Genomic DNA, 16,857 nt, shown 5'->3' with positions numbered 1-16,857 from the left:
GAAGCCGCCTGTGGGCAGTGAGGGTTCGAAACGTTATTACTGAGTACTTCATTGACGCTCCCTATCTCTGCAATAGTTCTTCAAATAATTGACGCCAATCCTCCTGCGCTTTGAATGATCATGAGTAATCTTGCAGCTGAGGCAGGGTGAGTGGGGGGGTGGTGAAGGAAAGAGGGAATGTTGACGGTGATGACGATATCATTTGTGCTTCGAAACTGAGTGGAGTGGATAAGCTGGATAAGCTGGATATCGTTTCCGGGGCTTTTGCCGACGGGAAGATGCCCCCAGCGGACTGGGCGCCCGACCTTTCAGGCAGCAATGACGCAGAGCCTGGAGAGAGGCTGGGGATCGAGGACAGTCACATGATAGATGTCCTGGTCACATGACTGTGAGTACCCGGAGGGCGGATTATCCGATTACAGGAGCACTAACCTTGAACAGGCAACTCCAATCCACGTGATCGCACAACCGATTTTAACGAACGGCCTCCACCATAGATATTTCTCCTTCACGATCGTCACTGAAGGTTTAGGAAGACAAGTCTTGTCGAGGTTAGTGAACGCCCCCTACACTTGCCTTGAGAAAGAGGCGATAACAGGATGTTCATCCTCATCCATGCCCCTTTCTGTATCCCCTTCGTTTCATCTCGCACTGTGCAAATCTTGTTTCTGTGTGAGATGATTCGGGAGGCGAAAAAAGAAGCCTGCATGATGATGAGGGGATGAACTTTTTCTGGAAAAATCTCTTTTCGCAGAGGCCATCCCCAAACGAGGCACAAGAACTAACTGTCGCCCTTGCTATCAGACCTTCATCAAGATGCAGATCTTCGTCAAGACCCTTACGGGTAAGACTATCACCCTTGAGGTGGAGTCCTCCGACACCATCGACAATGTCAAGTCCAAGATCCAGGGTGAGTCTATCCGGCAAAAAAAAAATGCGCAATCCCTTTTTGAAGGACAACATCCACTGACAGATCCCCCCCAATCTAGACAAGGAGGGTATCCCCCCGGACCAGCAGCGTCTGATCTTCGCTGGTAAGCAGCTCGAGGACGGCCGTACTCTTTCGGACTACAACATCCAGAAGGAGTCCACTCTCCACCTCGTGCTCCGCCTCCGTGGTGGTGGTAAGAAGCGCAAGAAGAAGGTCTACACCACCCCCAAGAAGATCAAGCACAAGCACAAGAAGACCAAGCTCGCCGTCCTCAAGTACTACAAGGTCGACGGTGATGGCAAGATCGAGCGTCTTCGCCGCGAGTGCCCCTCCCCCGAGGTATGTTTGCCCATCTTTTCCTATCACTCTTCGACTCAGTTGACTAATTTTGTTCCTCCACAGTGCGGTGCCGGTATCTTCATGGCTGCCATGCACAACCGCCAGTACTGCGGCAAGTGCCACCTCACCTACGTCTTCGACGAGTCCAAGTAAATTGGCCTTTGACAAGTCGCCTATCTTTCGCTCCAGCTGGATGTGCTTCGATTTTCCCCGTGGAACTAGGACAGTGAAGGTTGCAGGGTTGGATATGTGAGGTGTATGGGACGTGTGCGTTCTGATCGTTCCATAGTGACCTTAAGACAAATCAAATTGAAAAAAAAATTTCGAAAAAAAAACCCATCTAAGCTATGTAATCCTTAAGACTATGTAGAACTCGTGTATATGTCCAAAAAAGCAAGTCAAACTGGGCACTATATCCTTGTCATATGGTGCATCTGTACGGGGCTTCACTGGAAACCTTTCTTCAGGTTGTCGTACTTGCTCTCCGGGTAGGACAGTGCGTTCTGCGACTGGTCCAAGGACGAGAGCCCACCCGCCCCCTCGACAAACGTTCCGATCAAGCTGCCGTCCGACTTGTTCGCAGTCTTACCTCCCTTATCCCCGCTAAGCTCCCACCACATCCCACCGCCGAGCTGCTTCTGGTTGATATAATTCAACTTCTGCTCTCCCACGGCGACGGTGTCGTACGAGATCATGGTGCGAGCGCTAGAACTGTAGCTCCAAGACGCGCCAATGTTGGCATCCACATTCTCAGTGGCACCAGCCTGGGGCAGCGCTTTGTAGTCCCAGACACCATTCTCCCAGCTTCCTCCTCCGACGCCTGAGAAGGCGGTGCCGGGTCCGTCGGTATTGGTGAAGGCACGCCCATATAGGGGCATTCCCAGCACCAATTTCGCCGATGGGACTCCGCCAACCTGGGTGTAATAGTTCACGGCCTCATTGGTCGAGAAAGGGGTCGACGCGGGCTTGTCAGAGGAAGGATATATATTGGCTTGGTGGCCCGCGACGGTGTTCCAGCTCCCGGCGTAGTCGTACGCCATCAGGTTGTAGAAATCCAGGTACGGCGTCATCTGGGACAGCTTGAGCTTGGTGTAGTTGTCCGGTCCTATAGAGAGTCAGATATCGGAGACTACCTTCATCTCGGGACTATGGTTATGGTTAGTACTTACCAGCAGGGCAAGCGATGGTCAGGTAGAACTTTCTGCTGGCACCCGCGGCGTTGTCCAGCGTCTAGGGCAGTTAGCATACATCATTCGTCCCTTGAAGCGATGCACTAACCTCACGACATTTCTGAAGGAGCAAGACCATGTTCTGGGCCTCGGTATCGTCTGCCTGCGTCTCAGCACTATACCTCGCACGTATCAGGAGCATCGAACCCAACCTTTTGGGTACTCCCAATCAATATCGATACCTGCAAAACATGTCATTAGTAACTCTGCCATGCAACCAGGAAGACGAGAGAGGCTGGATACCATCAAATCCAAGGTCTGTGACCAACTTGGTGGCCGTCGTAGCGAAGTTGGCCCGGTTAGCATCCGAGGCGGCTGCGCCAGGGAAGTTGGACGAATAAGTCCATCCACCAATAGACAATAGCACCTTCAGCTTGCGGTTCTGCTGCTTGAGCAGGAACAGCTGCTTGACGCAACCATAGACGTTGGTGCCGACGTCGTTCCACGAATCAGTGGGATAGTGCTTCTCAATGTCCGACCAGGTGTCGGAAAGGTAGCTGATGATGCATATGTCAGCGGAGTTGTTGTAGCGGAGGAAGTGGGAAAGATAAATAGCAGTTGGCAACTCACACTTCGCCAGTTTCAGGGCGAACATTGGCAAAGGCATAGAGTATATGGGTCAACTTGTCCGCGGGGATATCCTGGGGGTTGTAGTTGCGTCCGTAGATCGCCTGAGAATGGATCAGCATCGAGAGTACATCCCATATTGAGATAGGCAGCAATCTTACCCAGTTGACGAAGTACGCCACCGACTTGAGTCCGGAAGACATAGCTGGTGTTGTAGTATTTACAAGAGTACTTGTGGAGTTATGATGCAGCGGAGGCACTGTCTGATTGTCGCCGAAGTATCGGAACGAGAAGATGAGCACAATGGTTAGGATAACCAGGAAATGAACGGATGCAGAGAAGGCCATAATCTGCAGGACGAGTTCAACTCTTAAATAGTGCGTGAAATGTAGCCTTGCCAACGAGATGGTCGTTTGTTGTAGCCTCCCGGGGGTAAGCAGTTAAGGCGTCCTACCATCAAGTGTGACGTTGGTGGATCGTGAGTTCTGGCAGCCTCCGGGGATGATCCCGCTGCGGACGCCTTGGCCTGGCGGTTTAGTTGGACGGTTAGTAACCAATTTACTTTGCTCTACCTACCCTACCAACCAATAAGTCATGCCACACAAGCCCGAAGACCATCCCAAGGTTCACTAAAGGATTCTAGGTTTGAGATTCCACTACCTTAATGCTACCTGCCCCGTCCCCGGTGATGAGATGCTGCAACCTTGACTCCCATGATTCGCCCCTCAACAACTTCAAACTTCTTTGATCGCCGTCATGCGTCTGGATCATGATGCTCAGCTCATTCGGTCCATACTTGGGCAGGCGGCTCAAGACCCCGAGCCTCGGACGATCAGATTGGGAGTCTTCCCCTCGAGGATCGAGCCTAGGTCCGGGTTCGCATGACAGATAACCCTTTTGATCCCCATCACTTGAGACTCTGTGAAGAAATTTGGCCCTCGGCTAGATACGCTTATTCGTGATAACAACCAGGGGTGCGAAACTCAAAGTCGACCACGCGGGGATTGCAGTATCGCATCTTCTTCAGACAGTGCATCCGTCACAGTTGGCAGCATGGCAGAGTCATACAGGGCATGACTGCAGCCACAGTTATACAGCATGATCGATGCATAAGGACCCTTGAAGAGCCTAGTTTGAGGATATGATTCATTTATTGCGGGCGTTTCCAAGAAGAGCTTATCGATGGGCCCTGCACATTCATGCTTATTATTTTATTTACTTTTAGTTAGCTTCGGATTCATGTCGTCACCCGATCCGCCAGCGCATTTACATAAGCCGGCGCAGGCAAGCCACTTTGCTCCACCCGCCTAGCCACAGTTGCACCGCCGCCGGATAGACACTTCTATTCTTGGAACTGTTGATTCGATCCCAAGTCCATACCTCACTTCTCTTCAGTGACTGAGTCGATACCGTATGATTTGATAGGAAGTACCAGTGAGAGTGTATCCGTGGCATGCTCACGAAGCGAGGGCAGCACTCGATCCGTCCTCCGCCTGCCTCAGGCTTCGACATCCACATTCCGACTTGGATATATCCCATTCAATACACCCACGGCGACGAACCGGCTGAACGAAGGGCCACATGAAAGCCAAACCTGGTATTTGGCTCCCAGACAAACAGACTTCCCCATTCAAATCCCCAAAAACCGAGGGTCATTCAACTTCGAGGACTAATCCGGTGACACACTAGCATTCTGTATCCCAATGACCAGATTAGAAACACAGTGGATAAACCCCAATAAAGGTAACATCCCTCGCGAGTCGCCACTCACAAACCAACTTCAGAAAGAGGAGATATTCGTACCTGCTCAAAGACGTAGTCCGTCCCCCGACGCGCGCGCACTTTTCACCTCCCAGTTGATTATAAAGAGACCAGCCCCCTGTGCATGATGCATATCTGGGAATGAAGAGATCGATCTCAGCAGCAGTGCAAGGTGCATCATGCATTGAGGCAAACAACAGGGGTTCCTTGCATGAGGGCATCAGGAAGAAACCACCGACGGCAGAATGGTTGAGTACAGAAACAGTGACCAGTGACTAGTGACCATGGACAGGAAACAACGTGGCTGCCACTCCCTACCCTCGTGGCCATCCCAACCTGACCTGGTAGTACTGTACTCATATCAGATACTCCCATATCAAGAAAACACTAACGCCCTGACAACGTCTTCGCAAATTCTGCCCATCCATTTCCCACCGACCGACAGCCCCAACCCCATCCCAGTTGTAATTCGCTACATCATGGATACACCCAACATGACAACAAGCAAAGCAACGGGACGGGAATAAGTGGATCTCTCCCTCACAAGTATCCGTACTCCGTACAACCTCAGCTGAACCCTCCACCTGCCCGCAGCCCAGCAGTGTCCATTGACCCCCACCCAACCCCATCCCATTGGCCACATCATTATTAACCTCCATTCCTTCAGCAATCAGCATCCATCCAGATCAATTTTTCTCAATTTGCACGGCCACACATCGGCTGGCATCCCCTCCCAAAATCCAATCAGAGTGAAAAAACAAAAATAAAGAACAACGCACCATGCATCTTTCCCGTGCTAAAAAAAAATCTTTTGTAGAAAACGGCAGCGGCACACGGATGAGTCCCCCCAATTCTCAGCCCTTTTTTTTTCTTGTGGGGGTTGTCGACTCTGACTCAAGGATCAGGTAAGTATTCAGCTGGGCTGTTCGTCTTAAGGTAATCCCCGACTCCACGGTTCTAAATGCACGTTCGGTATCTCCGGCAGAGGAGCTTTACAGATAGTACTGTGCGTACAGTCAATGGTAAAACACCAACCCCACTGTCCAGCTCCGATGTTCGCCCTTGAATCCGCAAATCGGGATTGGCTAATAGCAAGATATTTGGCCGGTTGCTTGTTTCAGGCTCTGTACTCTACCAGGTCCTAAGGTACCCACGGTAGATGAATGGATTTGATGCGCTCATGATGCCGCTTGAGTTGCACTGTACATCCGCTGCGGGTGTAGTGTCCCATTCCTAAACAAGAACACAGTCAGACATGGTGTTTCCCTACTCGTCTCCACTTCTAACCGCCGGACCCACTGAAGCGAAACGGAGTTTGCCGTCGGTTGGAAAATGTAACTTACAGTAAACGATGTCACCATCTAACTATGTAGGGCACTCACTATACAGTGGGCTCAAAATATTGACCTGCTTGTTCGGGGAAGAACCGAGACGAGTCACACTCGATCTTTGAGTAGGGAGATATACTCCAAGCAGAAAAAATAGAAACAGAAAAGAAGTTATGCAATATAGTCCGAGTACATCGAGTTGAAAACACATCCATCCAATCAATTCACGTCTAGCGTAAAGCATCATACCCAGGGATATCATAAACCGTTAACACATACTCAAAACACGACAAGAAAGAAACTGAAAACCACAAAACAAAAGGGTAAGCCCAAACATTCCACACAAGACAGCTTTTCCTTCTCGAAACCCATCGATTGCAAGCGACCAGCGCCGAGCAACAATAGACAAACATGCATCCAGTGGACGCTTTCCAACCGGTACTGTAGTCCCGTGATTAACGGCATCATCGCATCCATACATCACTCAAACTCGCTGCTCTATCGCAGACTTTGACACACAAAGAATCTCACGGGTGAGACCGAATCCATTGAAGGATTGTAGGCAGAGAAGGGTCGTCGTTGAGCCAATGACCCGCCCGCGTGTCGGCTGCCCGGAGATCAGCCACCACGTGCTGTTCGGTCACTTGAGCCAGTTCCTGTGCACAACGATGGTCAGTCAGACTGAATACTACCCTGAATTGCATCAAGATTGAAAAAGGAAACTCACGGCATGGAACGTGTTGCTGGCGTTCTTCAACTGAGCCGCGTGCTGCGGTCCCGGCCGCTGTCCACGCAGAATGTTTTGGCGGTTGATGACCCATCGTCTGGCGGCCGCGACCTTCAAGTAGATGCGATGCGCCTGGAATCTTCTGGCGCTAGCGTCAAGGATGACCCTGAAAGTTATGTTAGAGCTTGGCTAGGCTCCCGAGAGAACTGGAGAAGCGATATATCTGCATACCTGCGCAATTCCGCCTTCTCGACCTCGACGTTGCCGGCATGGGCTGGCGTCGCGCAAGGGTTGTAGTTGGATGACATCAAAGCCTGCGCAGCAGCCAGACCGTCTCGGATCACTTTATACCCCTCTTCGTTGAACTCGTCGGCCGGGACTTGGACATTCTGTTGGGAGATGTGCATGAGAAGAGTCCGGTAGTCGTTAATGAGCTCTGCCACTCGGAGGGCGCGAGCTTGGTTGACTGCGACACCCGGATTGGTTAGCCTCTCTTCTTCTTCTTCTTCTTCTTGAATGGTGTTATTCCTTCCACGCATGGAACGATGGCAACACTTACGTCCGTCAGCCATGGCAGTAGTGGTGTTTGCGATATAGTAGCCAAGGAATGGCAAACGATTGGATCTTCAAAAGACTAAAGGAACCAAGTGGATACGGCCACAGTTGGACGCCTGGCAGGAAGAAGGCCAAAAGAAAGGAGCAAGCCAATTGACTGAGAGCTCGAGGCGAAGAGGTCGTTGGGCCCAAAGGAAGAAGAGCGTTGGTTTCAGATTCTACAGTCCCATGGCTGAGGAGGCGATATCCTTTTAAGCTTATTATCCTCACCATGGTTTCAACGTCGCAATGGGGGGATTGCGCTGGAAAGGGGATCATCATCATCATCGTCATCCACCCACCGTGGCTGGCTGCACGCATTGGGAAGCCGATGGAGCAAGGACAAGACATCGCGGCGAGAGATGGCAGCTGGAGAACAACAGCCATAGTGGAGCACCGGCAGGAGCCAAGCCCATGAGAGCCATGTGTCGGAAGCGCTTGCAATGTCTGGGTCTCCGATTTGGAGCGAGGGCTGATATCTAGTCTAAGCGTGGGGACTATGCAGCTGGCCCTGGAACAGGAACCCAGCCCTAGGCTGATGGGGCTTGCATAAGATCATGCATACTCCGTACCTGGGGGGGGGGGAGAAAAAGAAAGGATACATCCGACCCAGAAGCAAGAAATCGGCAATATCCACATGAAAAACCGATAGTGAATTTTGAATTGAGGCCCAATTGACTAGATGGAACCTGATTTCCACAAATGAAGATGGAATTGTAGAAAAGAATACTACAGAACCCGGATTCTACCCCACTTGTTTGTTGTGGCCGAGCGAAGAATTTGGTATGACAGAAACACAATAATATTAATGGGTTACCGGGTGTAGGTAGACAAGACACTAGATCTCGGTAACAACCCGTGCAGTCAGATTTGTGCAATGTGCACAGATACACTGACTCGGTGGGGAAAGCGTCATCGTGGCATGTTGACTAGTGAAACGGTGGTGAAAGAGACTCCAGCTGGAGAGTCCTCGCTTCCTTACGCCACACTTCCAGTAGTACAGACCCAGTCGGAGTCATCACACTCGGAGATATGGTTAAGATGGGATAAGTGGCTGGAGCAGCAATGGCTCAGGACAAGATATCAGCCACCGACAACCGTTGGCGCCGGTGACGGAGTCAACATGTATGCACTATGCGGAATAGTGACAACAACAATAATAATAGACTTGCCAGACAACAAATGTGCGTGATAGAGAGAGAAACACAGAGAGTGAAAACTCAATGGGCAAGCCACATCTCCAGCTCAGCCACACACACCGGGCAAGAGCTGAAAGAGGAAAAGCAAACCCACGCACCAGCCTCAGGCTCGGTCTCAACTCGACTATCTTCAATTCAATTCAAACATAATACGAGTAGATTCTCCGACTCCCCATGCAGATATCGTTCTCGGTGGCAAAATCTTCCAAGACACAAGAGCTTTCATGTAAGCTCGAGCGTCGGCCACCTCACTTACAACACCTGCATTCCACGCGATTCTTACTCCATGCCCCAATGTGATGCTACTTGTAATCAACTCCCGCAGCGGGGCCGCTGTCGTCTGCTCTCCGATATTTCATCAAGCCTGTCATCTTGCAGCAAGGGCCTCAGGTCTATCACATTGACTCTGACCCCTGCTTTCAAATCGCCACCGTCTGAAGAAACAAGTGGGACCTCTAGCTTCACCATCTCCGACTCCGAGTAAGCGCCTGCACGGACGTCTGTCCAAGTTTTGAGATCGATCGGCAGTTGACAAGTCAAGAGGAAAGACCTAGGGAACACATCTACCAGATCGGGGGTTGGCTAATCAAGTTCCAATAGTAGCGTCACAAAAAGTAGTATTCATGGATCGTTTGTCTCTAACAACAATGGATGCTTGCTTCCTCAACTCACTTAGTCCTTCTCGCTAATGGCCTGCAGCCGCTCGTCAATCTCGTCCTCTGTCAAGGCACGGAAGCTTGGATCTGTGCCCTCTTTGCCATCAGCCCGAGGCCCTCCGACAATGCCGATCTCGAGCTCATGCTTCTTGAAGTCGACGCTCAACACATTGCTCAAGGCGGTGATGCCCAGCTCGACCACCTCCTCCCAGCTGCCCTCGGCATAGTCCTTGTTCTTCAGCTTCTTCTCCAGGTGATTCAGCGCCTCTTGCTGCTTGGGGCCGGATGCGGTCGCCTTGTACCCGACATAGTATCCTGCCGGGTCGCACTTGTAGAGTTGGGGCCCCTTCTCATCGTCCACGGAAATCAGGGTCATGGCGACGCCGAGCGGGCGCATGTAAGCCTAAGCAGATGATTGGTATCAGTAAACGTCGCTCCCACAACCCCAGAGTGAGACGAGCAAAGCACGAACCCGTTGCGTGTAGACCTGGTTGATATTCGCAAGGCGCTTGGCAAGGACATCACAGGGCATCTCGTAGCCGTACTTGTATCGGAACTCGGCCGCCTCTCCACGGGCACGGTCAACACTCGCTCTGGCATCGGCGATGGAGCCGGTCATAACACATCCGACGGAAGGGGAAAGCTTGAAGATATGCGAAACGGAGGAGGGGTCGATCAATTTATCCTAGGACATATGTCAGGCCATGCTGTGCTTGCGTTCTCAGCCCCACCATGGAAACTTACAGCGACCTTCTTCTGGGACAGAACCACGGCGCAGTTCTTCCCCCTGACACCTAATGAGGTGATGTTTGCGGAGGTGATGGCCTTGAAGGCATATTCTAAGCGCCGACGGAGGTCGATGGTAAGTCAAGTATTCTCGGTGACCGTTGGAGCGCCATCGGGGTGGGCCGGAGGGGGAGGGTTCATAACGGGCGATAGACTTACCAACTTGATACAGACGACCCTGGTCTGAGAAGATGGTAATGTGTCGATCGTAGGCGCTTCCTGTTCACAAAAGCTGTCAGTCAATCGATGAAGTCATTCGAGCCAGCACAATCGGAAGGGATCTGTTTTTACCAGACATGGCTGCGGCGGTATATGTAAATCACAGATTAGATATTCAGAGCCGATCGAGAGGAAGGATTGAGAGCAAAGAGAGATTAAGATGTGTAATGGGGAAGGATTTGGGGGAGGGAGGATGAGGATGGAGGCAGAGGACGCGTGCCAGAGGGTGCCTGGCCGAAGCTCTAAGCTTCGGGGCTCCGTTGAGTAAGCTCCAGTCACCGCCTTCCCCGTCTCTGTCAATTCGCTCTGCCACCAATACGAAGGACAGTACATTTCCTCCCAGCAACCACACAGCAGCGATACTATAATGCTTTCGAAATATACAGGCTTGATATCAAGTATTTCAGCTCTTTCATATGAAGGCTTCTAGGTATATACGGAAAGTCTATACTAACAATACATCACAAAAGAAGAAACACAACACCGTAGATCCGACAAAAGACCGCTTTTGTATGGTTGAACCAGGTATCTAGAACTTTTGAGCTCAAAATTATAGAGCTATGATAGCCACCAGATGTGGACGGAATTGAATTGTCATGCACATGAAGCAGCGAAGCACAGAGACCAGTCTGTACAATTCAGGTTGAACAACAACAACATGCAGCATCAAGTGACTAATCACTATCACTATCACTGCTGCTGCTGCTGCTCTCGTCCGAGGATGAATCTTTCTTGGCCGGACTCTTGGTCTTTTTCTTGTCATCGTTGTCGCTGTCACTGTCACTGTCGCTCTCGCTCTCGCTGCTGCTGGAGATCTCGATGATAGCGGTTCTGTTCTTCTTCTTCTTTTTGGCCGGCGTTTGGTTCTTCTTCGCCATCCGTGGGGGAGCCTTGGGCTTCTCGAGATTGAACAGGGCACCGGTGACAGCCCAGAGGATGAGCTCAGCGCGCTGTCTCTTCTGCAGCCTCTGTAGTTGCGTAGCGTCAAGGCCCTCGGTGCCTTCCAGACCTTCAAGGTTCTCTTTGCCCTCCGACAGAAGCGTCCGGAACGAGGCGACGGCCTTTTTGTAACTAGGCTCAGGAGCCACATCAGTGCTCTCCTCAGCTCCTTCCGTCTTATCCTCCTCAGCTTGCGTCGTCGTCGTCGTCGACTTGTTCTTCTTTTCCTCCTCTTCCTGCTCCTCCACCTCCACATCGGCCTTGACAACCTCTTCCGCAATCTCCTTCAAGCGCAGCTTGGCACCCTCACTCTTCAACCCCTGCAGATACGCCAAGAGCGCCGCATTATACTGCGCGGGGACCTGCTCCAGCGACAGCACATGCTTGAACAGGTGCGTCTCGCGGTTCTTTTGAAACTTCCACGCCGACCGGTGGTTGTGATAAAGACTGAGGTAGGAGAGGATAGGCGTCTCGTGGATTTTGGCGTCAGCAGCCGTAGCGGCGGATTTGTGATCCTTGTCCTTGTTCTTCTTCTTTTCCTTCTTCTTTTTCTTCTTCTCCTCCCCATCTCCTTCATAATCCATCTCCTCCGCAGCGCCGTTTGCCTCTAACTGCTGTTGTTGCTGCTGCTGCTGTTCCGATTCATCGACCTCCATATCCTCCGCCTCGGAGTCTCCGCTGCCATCCTCCAGCTTCACGTCCGCCGAGAACGAGACCCTCTTCTTCTTTTTCTTCTGTTTCCGCTCTTCGTCCGCAGCCGATTGGCCCTTGGTGGTAGCATTCGCCTCGTTGTCGTCGTCGTCATCATCATCATCTTCCAGACGTCGTTTCTTCGATTGCTTTTTCGTGTCGGCTTTCTCGCTCACGGAGTCGTCGCGCTCGTCCGTGCTGGTCTTCGTGGCCTTCGTGGACTTCTTGTTCTTCTTCTCCTTCTCCTTCTTCTTCTCCTTCTTTTCGTCCTTGTCCTCCTTTTCCTTCTTGGATTTCTTGTCCTTCTTCTTCTCCTTCTCTTCCTTATCCTTCACCTCCTTGACCTTGTCCTTCCCCTCCTTCTTCTTCGCAACAGCCAATTCAGAAGCAGCCATAGCGATCTTCCGTCCCGATCCTAATCCTAACCCTCAATCCTCAATTCCTTGAAACGAAGACGGAAAGTCGCAACCAGTTATCATCAAGGATAAAGTCCCGTAATTTCGAACTTCCCCAGCACAAGGATCCGTGTCGCGTAGCCCTCAAAATTCCGATCAAAGCAAATCACCACCCAAAATCGGAGGTGGGCAGGTTGGGATCGTTGAGGGTGAACTGAAATTGTTGTTTGCGTTGGAAACTTTTTTGGGGGGGCGGTGGAACGGGGAACGGAGGGAAATTTTCACGTGAGGACTGCGTAGTTACTCCGATGGGGTTCTGCCCACCCCATCCCCCCTGGCGGGCTATTAGGTAACTTAGGTGGTAGGTTTCGTGGCTACAGGGCAGGATTGAATGGCTCCAGTATACGAATAGGCTTGTTGTTGGGTATATTCCATGATAAGGGTTGCTTCCTAATGCTGTTGGTTGTTGGTATTGTGTCGTACTGTGTTGTACAGTACAGCGATTGGTCTCGATGACTGATCTCAGTCTATACTGACGTTAATTGTCTGTCTCTTGGAACACCGCAATCATCGTCGTCATCATCATTAAGCTTACAACGGACCTGTGTATGTACATGTACAAGCTTTTGTTTGCTGCTGCCGTGTCACTGTCATCCAACCCAGTTCATAAAAACAAAAACAAAATCCGAAACCCCCCAATGATATCAACCACTGAACACGATGAACCCATGATCCCAAGATGAAAACGCACAATACCCCGAGAGAACACCCCCAGCCGCCGGTAAATCTAGCTAGCCCTTGAAGGTCGATCGCAACCAATTTCAATGCAGAAGACAAAAATGAATAGAAGAGAGGCACAGGATCAGCTGGCACTCCCGCTCTCATTCCCATTGCCGCTCGTTCTCGGATCTTTCCTCTCCCGTCGGGCTGTCGGTTCCTTGGACGCAGATGCCGGTCTGCTCTCTTCCATCACGATGGTGGAAGTAGTCGCAGAAGTAGCAGCTTCATTGGCGGCGGCCGCCCTTCGCCTCGCCCTGTGTTTGTCACGCGAGCTCCCGGACCCGGTGCTTCGGCGTTTCCGGGCCGGTTGATAGACGTCGTTGAAATTCATAACGACGCCAAGGAAGCGCATGTCCACGTCCGGCTGGTATGCGAGGTCGCCCAGAAAGACGTTGAGCCGGGATCGAAACTCGGCGGAAAGGTCGCGGAGACGGGCCTGTAGGGATGCGAGCATCTGATCGTCTGCGGAGAGGTCTCCGTGGTCGGCGAGCGATGAGGGAGTGCCGATGTCGTCACCGCCTAGGTTGGGAGTGAATGCTGCCAGAGATGGGGACATGGATGAGACTGAATCTTTATGGGCCCGGGTTCGTCTGGAGGAGGATGAAAGGACGTCGCTGTCAGTGAGGCCCCAACGGCCTTGGGCGGTGCGGGTCTCGATTTTCGCGCTCAGTTCTTGTCTACGCGTGAACTCGGCAACGGAGAAGGAGTAGAGGCCGTCCACGGCGTCTTTATAGGCCAACATGACCTTGAGGATGTAGTGCAATTGACTAAGGAAGTCCTCTTCTTGGGGAGTGGTGGTGGTGGTCTTGGGTACGGCAGGGGAGCCCAAGAGGCCCTTGCGTGTGATGGATTCGAGATATTCCTTGTGGGCTCCGATCAGGTCGTCCAGTGTGCAGCCGGGCTTAGAGATAGACGCTTGTAGTTTATCCCAGCTGGCCTCGATGACTTCGAAGAGGATGTAAAACTGAAGCTGACAGACAAAATGGATCATCTCGGCGATTACACACCGTGCTCTCTTCCAGTCTGAGCCGACTTTATCGTTGACGCTACCTAGCACGCCGCGGGCACCTGTCATGCACCGACGCCAGGTGCTTCCCAGGGCAAACTCGACGCGCTTGATGCGCCACAGGAAGTTGAACACTTTCAAGTACTGGCTCGATGCATATTGTGTGATGACCACGTCGACTGGAGCATCAACCTTGTATTCGAGTGTGAAACAGTCCCAGCCGCTCTCGCCATGGCTGTACTCCAACATCCGAGCGTCCAACCGTCTGAGCACGTCTGGGGAGTCGTACTGCGCGTTGGAAGCACGGATTGCATGTTCTAGTTGCGCAGTCAAAGTATGTCTGTATTGCGAGTGTGCTGGACGATCAAGATTGGACGCCAGCGATTCCATCAACAGGGCGATGAAATCACCCTGGCCCAAAAGCATGTACTTCTTCAGCGCTTGAAGGTGCTCAAAGAGCTTGAATTTGTCGTCCATGAGGTAGATCAACCGCGCCATAGTTGTCTTGTGGGCTTCGTCAATTGATGCCTCGAGACCAGCCGTATCGCCATAATGCAGTTCTTTCGAGGTTTCTTTAGAGTATTCCTCCACCCATCCAGAGTTTCCACAGTCGTAGCGAATGAAATTCAAAGACTTGCCAATCCGGAGGATTTTCTGTGCAAAGTCCTGTGTTATGATGGATGGCACCATTTCTTCGGCAAGCGTGTACTTATCGTCCCAGACAGAAGTCGCGGTTCGACGCGGATCTACATTGGGTCTGGATTCCGGCTCGACCACAAAAAATTCTTTGTATGGATCCGAAAGCTCACCGTCATAGATCCATGACCGCAGCATGTCGTAGAAGGGTCGAGTCACATGGGCGAGAAGCTTTTCCGCGAAGTCACGTACGAAAGGGTCTCCATGAGAGGTTGAGAGACCGTGGATCAGCGAAATCAGTTGGCCGCCTTTCTTGTCTACGAGCAAGATATCAGAAAGGTATACTATCATGAAGAAAGCCATAGTACTTACGCTGTGCCTCCTCGACAATCAGGTTCATCAACCGTAGCGCCATCGTCGCGTCCCTTGTCCAGACAACACATCGCTTTAGCGTGACGCCGCTGGCGGCCGTGCTTCTAGGATTATTAGGGTCCGGTGGTGCAGCCAAGGCCCTTCGAATCTCTCCTTCCAAGGTAGCGACTAGACCCAGATAGGATTGAAGCTTGTTGGCAAGGGCTGCTTGGAGGCTTTGACTCAAGAGTCCACTTGTCGGACTCCCCACGAAAGCCGATACGCCGCGATACAACAGGCACGGCTCGGCAAGGGAATTTAGCAGAGATATTATAGGTACCGGCACAGAGGGAGGTAGATTCAAAATCGTCGAGGATTCGAATTGTAAGTTCGAGGAAGATAACCCTTGCAGATTGAAAGGAAGATCACGGAGAAGTCGCGGTTCCTGGGGTGCATCTGATTTTGGTTGCTGTTCCGAGTCCGCCTCCGGCTGCACACCTTTTGGCTCTTCGAGAGGATGATCTCGTACCCCTGTATTGGCACGACTACGCGTGGCCCGCACATCTCGGGATCTTGCCGCTGGTGCAGAGGTCTCCGGCTCCAACTCCGGCTCCCTCTCCGGTCCCATCTCTTGCTGCCGTCTCAGCGCAGCTTGCCGCTCGATTCGCGCGGGGATCTGCGATGCCGAAGAGCTGGCAGCAGGCCCGTCCTCGTCTGAGATTTCCGATACCCTGGGCCCGCGGCCCGGGTTTATCCTCTGGTTCTTGAACAGGGGACTTTGCAGGTGCACCGGCTCGAACTGAGGACTTCGGCTACCACCCTCAAACCCATGCTCTTCATCGTCATCCGTACTCGAGAGTCGATAGAGGAGATAGAGGATCGCCCACTTTTGAGACAGGACCGGCTGGGTCAACAGGCGCGAGTAGAGATTGGAAAATCGAACCGCTTGTTCGGGGCTGTCGTTCTCACGTAGAAGTTTCCGCTTGATAAGGTCCACCGCGTTGTTGACATTCTCTCCTCCGGCTAAGCTTCCGCGGCGATTGACGCCATACGTCGTGGGACCGGACGGTGATGCTAGGTCGCTCGAGGTGCTGGTGTAGGAATTGATGATGATCCACGAGCGCTCGAGGTATGTTTGGTGTCGTCTTTCTTCGGCTGCGGCCAAGGCCTCCTCCGCATCGCCTTCGTACTCGCCCCGAAGATCCGAATGCGACAACGGCGGGGTGAGGGAGTCGACGAGCTGCGAGAGCGCGTCATCGATGCGCCGTGGTCGTGCGGGTTGGCGGGCGGACATGGTTGGTGGTATGTTCAAGGTTTGCCTGCTATGTGTCGTGGCTATCTCTGGTCTGTTAGAGCCCACAGGTATAAATGCAATAGTTCAATAAACTATTCACTCGCGAAATAGTTGGGGATCGGCCTTGAGGACGCTGCGAGAGGTGGGAGGTATATGCTGCACGGTTCCACTTTACTGGATCGTTGTCGAGCAACGCATGGCGACCTACACCAGTGTAGGCAGCCGCTTCATGAAAATTATCGCATGAAATCCAAGAAACTTGGAGGTGTTGAGGAAAGCGCATTGGAAGGCCGCCTCGACCGCGTAGAAGGAACATCCCCGATGGGGGTGAGTGTGTTTGTGTTTGTCCGGTTTGAGTGGTTTGCCACGTCCCGCCAAGCCCTCCCTCACTGCCCGTCTGTATACCTAGTCTATACGGAATCCTCATTCA

At 52.0% G+C, this 16,857-nt stretch overlaps 6 protein-coding genes across 6 annotated transcripts; 1 reads left to right on the top strand and 5 right to left on the bottom strand.

Annotated features, from left to right (window-relative positions):
- Positions 1 to 521: 521 nt before the first annotated feature.
- BO72DRAFT_448990 (ubiquitin-ribosomal 40S subunit protein eS31 fusion protein) lies at positions 522 to 1,663 on the top strand. Its single transcript, XM_040944918.1, has 3 exons — positions 522 to 910; positions 990 to 1,270; positions 1,334 to 1,663. Exons 1-3 carry the CDS (start codon positions 817 to 819, stop codon positions 1,421 to 1,423), a joined length of 465 nt encoding a protein of 154 aa, XP_040800223.1. The 5' UTR covers positions 522 to 816; the 3' UTR covers positions 1,424 to 1,663.
- On the bottom strand, positions 1,330 to 3,413 carry BO72DRAFT_511932 (glycoside hydrolase family 18 protein; the record flags this gene model as incomplete). Its single annotated transcript, XM_040949427.1, has 7 exons — positions 1,330 to 2,375; positions 2,440 to 2,500; positions 2,549 to 2,598; positions 2,652 to 2,681; positions 2,743 to 2,996; positions 3,070 to 3,170; positions 3,228 to 3,413. 7 exons carry the CDS (start codon positions 3,411 to 3,413, stop codon positions 1,717 to 1,719), a joined length of 1,341 nt encoding a protein of 446 aa, XP_040800222.1. The 3' UTR covers positions 1,330 to 1,716.
- Positions 3,414 to 6,682: 3,269 nt separating this feature from the next.
- On the bottom strand, positions 6,683 to 7,421 carry BO72DRAFT_380528 (uncharacterized protein; the record flags this gene model as incomplete). Its single annotated transcript, XM_040941393.1, has 3 exons — positions 6,683 to 6,811; positions 6,883 to 7,048; positions 7,114 to 7,421. The coding sequence occupies 3 exons, from the start codon at positions 7,419 to 7,421 to the stop codon at positions 6,683 to 6,685; spliced, it is 603 nt and encodes a 200-aa protein (XP_040800221.1).
- Positions 7,422 to 8,915: 1,494 nt separating this feature from the next.
- Positions 8,916 to 10,456, bottom strand: prs2 (proteasome core particle subunit alpha 1). The gene is made up of 5 exons (XM_040947483.1): positions 10,409 to 10,456; positions 10,277 to 10,336; positions 10,076 to 10,170; positions 9,804 to 10,016; positions 8,916 to 9,734 (listed from the first exon to the last, which is right to left on the bottom strand). Exons 1-5 carry the CDS (start codon positions 10,413 to 10,415, stop codon positions 9,348 to 9,350), a joined length of 762 nt encoding a protein of 253 aa, XP_040800220.1. The 5' UTR covers positions 10,416 to 10,456; the 3' UTR covers positions 8,916 to 9,347.
- Positions 10,457 to 10,730: 274 nt separating this feature from the next.
- Positions 10,731 to 12,592, bottom strand: BO72DRAFT_448985 (WKF domain-containing protein). Its single transcript, XM_040944917.1, has one exon. The coding sequence runs from the start codon at positions 12,358 to 12,360 to the stop codon at positions 11,011 to 11,013; it is 1,350 nt and encodes a 449-aa protein (XP_040800219.1). The 5' UTR covers positions 12,361 to 12,592; the 3' UTR covers positions 10,731 to 11,010.
- Positions 12,593 to 12,921: 329 nt separating this feature from the next.
- Positions 12,922 to 16,748, bottom strand: BO72DRAFT_406248 (tubulin gamma complex associated family protein). The gene is made up of 2 exons (XM_040942314.1): positions 15,155 to 16,748; positions 12,922 to 15,099 (listed from the first exon to the last, which is right to left on the bottom strand). Exons 1-2 carry the CDS (start codon positions 16,425 to 16,427, stop codon positions 13,223 to 13,225), a joined length of 3,150 nt encoding a protein of 1,049 aa, XP_040800218.1. The 5' UTR covers positions 16,428 to 16,748; the 3' UTR covers positions 12,922 to 13,222.
- Between the last annotated feature and the right edge of the window lie 109 nt (positions 16,749 to 16,857).

This window comes from Aspergillus fijiensis (assembly GCF_003184825.1).
Source record: "Aspergillus fijiensis CBS 313.89 unplaced genomic scaffold BO72scaffold_30, whole genome shotgun sequence".
In the NCBI taxonomy this organism is placed as follows: domain Eukaryota; kingdom Fungi; phylum Ascomycota; class Eurotiomycetes; order Eurotiales; family Aspergillaceae; genus Aspergillus; species Aspergillus fijiensis.
This window is presented reverse-complemented; position numbering and strand designations above follow the sequence as displayed.